Below are 6000 nucleotides of genomic sequence, written 5' to 3' on the forward strand. Positions count from 1 at the left end.
TCTGTGGTCTGATGGCTCAACCCTGCCCTGCCCAACTTCAGGCTTTGTCCATTGCTGAACCAGTTGGGGGAGAAGTCACCTGTTCCCTGCCTACCCATGTGGAGCAGGATTTGAAGAGGAAGGAGCTCCATCAAGTTTTAGAATGAGTGAGCTTGGGGAAGTTGCTGAGAGGTGTGAGGGGAGGGCAAGTTCCTGGGCTAAATGGTTCTTAAAGGACATTCCACAGGCTGGAGAGATGGCTCAGGATTTAAGAGCACTGATTGCTCTTCCAGAGGTCCTGACTTCCCGGCAACCACATGGTGGCTCACAACCATCTGCATGTAACAGGATCTGATACTGTGTTCTGGCGCTTCTGAAAACAGAGCTATAGTGTACTCATATAAATAAAATAAAATTTTTTTTTTTTTGAAAAAAGGACATTCACTCTTGGTATGTCAAGTTTCTTGCAACTATGATACAATGACACAAGTTTTAAGTACTTGGCTTCTGATTAGGGTTTTTTATTTTTATTTTTTGGTTGGGTTTTTTTTTCGGGGGGAGGGTCAGGGGGACTTTGAGACAGGGTCCCAAGCTGGCCTAGAATTCACTATGTAGATCTAAGATGTCACAGCTAATCAGTGAGGAAGCCAACATTTAGACCCCCTACCCCACCCCAGCACACTCAGTGCATATTCATCTGCAGAAGCTGGAACCAGAATGCAGGCCTAGGATTGGGTCTTTATCTAGAACAAAGAGCATCTATGTCCCCAAGCAGCAGCCTCAGTCAGTCCTATCAATGTGCTCAGCATCAGAAATTCAGGAAAGAACAGGGCAGCCTGGGCTCTTGGCCCCAAAGACACTGCCACAGGCATGGCAGTCAGAAGGACAGACAAAGAGGAAGAAGTCTGAGGATGGAAGAGCCAAGTAAGTCTTTGCTCTTTCTAATTTCACCTCTGCCAGGAACCATCCTGGTTTGGGATGTCTAATCCTTCCCATGCAAGCCCTTTTCTTTCAGGAATTATGGGTAAGCTCCCATGAGACTGCCCAGCTGCCCAGAAACCAGTGTAGATGAGGTGGCCTATCTTGCTGAAACCCAGCCTATCACTGGTGCAGAATCAGGATCTGAGTCCTATCCACAGCCATTTTCATTCACCTGCCAACAGCTAGTGAATACTCAACAAATATTGATTAAGTGTCTCATTACAAAAAGCCCCAAGGCTGACTGACACCTGTGGAAATACAGTCACCCAGAATATCCAAGACCAGACAGAAGAGAACGTAATTCACCAGCAAAAGCACCACCCTACATCTCAAGCTGAAGCTGCATCACCTAGGAGACTGCAGAGATGGCTCAGTGGTTAAGAGCTCTGGCTGCTCTCCCAAAGGACCCAAGTCCACTTCCCAGCACCCACATGGCAGCTCATAACTGTCTGAAACTCCAGTTCCAAGGGACCAAACACCCTCACACAGACATACAGGCAAAACACCGATGCACATTAAAAAAAAAAAAAAAAAAAAAAAAAAAAAAATCTGCATCAGTTGGTTTTGTACAAGTATGGAGCCTGAGCCGAAGCTGAAAGGACCTGGCCCAAGGTCACAGTGAAAGAGGACAGTTCAAGGATGTGACATACACCTGTGCTAGTACACTCAAGGGTGTGGCAAAAACTTGGAGAGGGAACCCACAGAGAGACGCCTTCGGTCATCATGAAAAGAACTGTCTCGGGAAAGAAAGTTGACTTCAGGCCTGATCCTGGACAGGTTGATCCAAGCGATCTCCTCCAGGCCACAGGTTCTGTACCATAACCTTACTTTGCATTTGGAGGTATGTGGATGAGCCCCAAGAACTCTGCCGCAAAGCGTTCTTTGGAGAAGGGATAAGCATAGCCACCCTACACCACTTTGGCTCCTTGAGTCATGCCTCCTGCCTGCTCAAGCTTCTACCTGAATCCACCCCACCATTTCAGAGGAGCGGGTAAGAGCTGAGGAATGTGGGGCTGGGGGAGGGGGATAGGGCAGAAATGCATCCACAGATTAGGAAACAACAGCGGGAACTGCTCTGTCCCACTTCCAACACCCAGAACTCAGTCTGGCTCATAGTCAGTATTCACGGTGCATTTGAAAAATCATAGCTAAAAAAGGCTCAGAGCTGGGGAGATAGCCCAGTCATGAAGGGGCTTTCTGCACAAGTATTAAGTACCTAAATTCAATCTCTAGTGCCCACATAAGAAGTTGGGTACAGCGGCTCATGCCTGTAAGCTCAGCACTGGCTGAGACAGAGAGACAGGCAAATCCCTGATGTTTGCTGGCCAGCCATACTAGCTGAACCAAGAGCTCCAGGTTTGGGGGGGGGGGAGAGAGGAAAGGAGGGAGGGGGAGGGGGGACCCTGTTTTAAAAAACAAAGTGGAGAGCTGGCCAGGTATGGAGGCAGAGACACATGGTGTCTCTGAGTTCAAAGCCAGTCTGTTCAATATTGCAGAGTTCCAGGCCATCCAGGGCAGGACACAGAATGACTCTACTCAGTAAAGAGTGACTCAGGAAGTCACCAAGCATCAATCTCTAGCCACCACACAGCCCACCCCCACCCCCCCCACACACACAGAGGCGAGGGAAGTAAGTGACTTGCCCCCAGTGCCACAAACGGCTATGGTACACCAGGAAAGCAGGTTGTGTCCTTTGGCTCCCTCTGCACCAGCCACCTCAATTCTCCCCCCCCCCTCCCCGCCTCCTCTGGCACTCGTGGGTGGTGCTAGGTGGTGGTCCCATATAATACACGCCCCACTTCCTGTCAGCAGGAAGAATAGCAAACCATGCACGGTGCTGCTTTGAGCCTTAAGAAATGCCCCTATCATTCTGCTAAGCTTAAGTACTACGCAGTGGGGAACTTATGCTCACAGAAGGCAGTAAGAATGAACGGCCAGGGCCACAACCTTGGACCAGGGTTTCCAGTCAAAAGCAGAGGGCCTTCTGACAGGCTCTATTAACCTAAGCAAACGTGGATTCCCTGAGTCCAAAACCCACTGGCTTGGGATGCAAGACTTAGTTCTCCATTCTTCCTCCTGATGCTTCCAGTGCGCTGTACACCAGCCCTCAGCCCAGGCTACTTCTCTCTTATCTGGTCTACACTCATCCTCACATGTGTCTAGCTCACAGGGCTGCTGGGATCTCCAAGGTAAAATGGGTACCATACTGCCACACATTTGCCACACATTAGCCAACATTAGCCTACATATGTTACATGTGCCCAGAGATGACAGACCATGTTCCCCTGATGCCTGTTCCTACAAGTGTTCTGGGAAGCTATCCTTTCCTCTTCAACTCTATTGAATATGTTTGTTCAGCCATTCATTTTTCTATACTGAATGAGTACATAGGCCCAAGGTTCAGTATCTGGACACTGGCCTGGCCCTTCAATAGCTCCAAATAGATGGAGCTTTGTGTCCTCTCTTCCAGGTGGGCTCCTGGAACAGACTTCTATTCTCTATGGAAGATCTCAAGATTTCCACCATTGTGATCCACCCCCCCCCACCCCCGTCCAACTATCTAAGATCTATTCTTAAGATTTTTTTAAAGTCTGTTGAGATGGTTCATCGGTTAAGAGCATCAGCTGCTCTTTCTGAGGACCCGGGTTTAATTCTCAGTACCCATGTGACAACTCATAAATGACTGTAACTCCAGTTCCGGGAGATCTGACACTCTCATAGGGCCATACATGCAAGGCAAAACATCAATGCACACACACAAAAAAAAAGTCACTTTAAGAAACTTATTTTTGACAGAGAAAGAAGCAGGGGAAGGAGGGAGATCTCTTGTCTTCCCTGGGAATCTCAAAACTGCTCACTCAGTTTTCTCTCCCACCAACAGTTCCAGGAAATAAACTCGGGAGTGAAGAAGTAGACGGGGAGAGACCCTCAGCCCTCCCAGAAGAGGGGGAGGGGGCTGACAGGAAGAGGGCGGTGTCTGTAAGCTACCAATACATTACAAAAGAAGTCAGTTCAAAGCCAAGGGATGCTCTTAAGTTGCGGTTGCTGTACGAGACAGGGGCAGGGCCCCAGGTCGCCTGTTTAAGGAAGCCCATTGTGGTGTGTTTTAAATTACCTCTGCTTGTCTGATGAAGTAAAAGGGCACTGTTTCAGAGCCTAGGATTCCAGAGTGAGCTAATACAGGATGCCTTTAGCAGAAGAAAAAAAAAAAAACTTCAGCCGACTCACTAAACTCCCCCCCTTTTAAGTTTAAAAAAGGGGATGAATGTTACCATTTTTGGACATAAGCATTCTCCCTCAAGCCCAGCCCTAACCGCACTATCCAGAGGGACGCGCCATCCTGTAACACCCCCCCCCATTCCCAGAGCTCGAAGTGTGTGGGGGGGTATAAAATAGGGAGGGACTGGACGGGAATTGAGGGTTGGGGTACGTGGCCGCCTTAGGAAAGCGCTCTCTCTTCAGGCAGGAAGCCATGGTAAGGTTAATGCCTTCCCCTACCCAACCAAGAGTGATTTCTGACCTCTCCCTGCCACTAGCCATTAGGCTAGGGACCCATCGCCAATTTCCCAGCTCAGACCGGGCAACATATCCCAAACCTGGCTGATAGCGACTAGGATACAGGGCCGTGGCTAAGCAGGGATCCTCGAAGAACAACCTCAAATATTTCCTGAGACTGTCCCTCCTCCAGGAGCCCAACTAGAGCCAAGCTACTCAAACTCGCGTTTCACCAGCAAAAGAACGGGGCAGAACGCAGATGCAAGGCAAGCAGTCACCAGTTCACTGAGTTAAGCAATAAAACGGTTCACCGTCCTGACCCCGCCCCCACAAGGCCCTAGGGAGCTCGCGAACGACCCCCCATTTGCTCAGCTCCCGCCGCACTTCGGCACGTCCACTTCTAGGTAGACCCCGAGGCGGCCGCCAAACCCTCCGACACCAGCTCTGGCCCACTGTCCTCGGACCCAGCTCGGGGCGCAGAGTCCGGGGTAGCTTGCCCCTATCTATGGTACAGAGCCCCAGGGGCAGCCCAGGAAGCGTGCTGCCACCGCACGCCATATGGAGGCGCCAGGAAAAAGAGAAGGAGGGGGAAAATCGATCCCGAGTAAGCAGCCATGAAGCCTAAGTCTCAGCCCCAGCCTCTGGAGCATTGCCCCACGCCTTGCCCAGGGGGAGACGGTTTCGATAGCACCGAGGTGGCCCGGACCACCCGCTCCGAGGCGATCTGCCCGCCGGCGGCGGCTAGCAGTTCGCGGGCTCCAGGGCAGGGGTGCTCCCCTCTCCCGCCCGGTGACTGTAATCCAATACCCCACCTCGCAGTGGCCGCGATGTCCCCGCCTCCGCTCTGGCGCGCCGGGAACTGGTTTCCAACCCGGAGCCCAGGAGTGCAGCGGGCAGAGTGGATCAGGGATCGGGGCTGTGGCGGGTGGGGGTGGCCGCTAACCTTTCTCTGCTGCTTCTCCCAGGCCGGATCCAGGAGCAGGTCCCGGTCCCAGTCCTCTTCAGGCTGCATATAGTCGTTGTTCTGCTGGGAATCATAATGGTCCATGATGGTGCGTGCGTGCTAGGGGCTGGATTTCTTCCTCCACCTTCTCTCCAGGCGACGGCGGCTGCTGGCCGGGCGTGGGGAGGGAGTCTGCAGGGCTGGGCTGGGCTGGGCTGGGCTGGGCTGGGCTGGGCTGGGCTGGCGGGGCCGGGCTCGCTCCCCTGCGCCCGCTTCCGCCGCGGCTCTGCTCGCAGAGGCTGCTGCTGACGGCGGCTGGAGCTCGCGGACTGCCTTCCTAGGGCGCGCGCTCCGACCTAATCTCCACGCACACTGCGCTCAGTGAACACTCGAGCTGCGGGAGCAGAGGCGGGCGGGGGCGGGGAGAAGGGGCAGAGCCCTCCCGAGGTTCTCCATTGGCCAGGCCGAGTTGCCCAAACTTCCCCCCAGCGTCTCTCATTGGGAATTCCTGGCATCCGTCAGGCGGGTCTCTGTGCATATAGGTGGACTGGGCGGCCCCCTCCGAGCGCACACGCCACCGCCCACTCCCTGGGTTCCCACTC

The 6000-nt window shown here is 52.9% G+C and overlaps 1 protein-coding gene across 3 annotated transcripts in view; it reads right to left on the reverse strand.

The window, feature by feature from the left end:
• ACTN1 (actinin alpha 1) overlaps positions 1-5757 on the reverse strand; it is a 97862-nt gene extending 92105 nt beyond the window's left edge. For all 3 annotated transcript variants that reach the window (XM_080930612.1, XM_080930611.1, XM_080930613.1), the window contains exon 1: positions 5399-5757. In XM_080930612.1, the coding sequence (XP_080786738.1) occupies positions 5399-5503 (105 nt within the window). In that variant the 5' untranslated portion in view covers positions 5504-5757. The remainder of the gene's footprint in view (positions 1-5398) is intronic.
• Between the last annotated feature and the right edge of the window lie 243 nt (positions 5758-6000).

This window comes from Micromys minutus (genome assembly GCF_963924665.1).
Source record: "Micromys minutus genome assembly, chromosome: 1".
NCBI classification, from domain to species: Eukaryota; Metazoa; Chordata; class Mammalia; order Rodentia; family Muridae; genus Micromys; species Micromys minutus.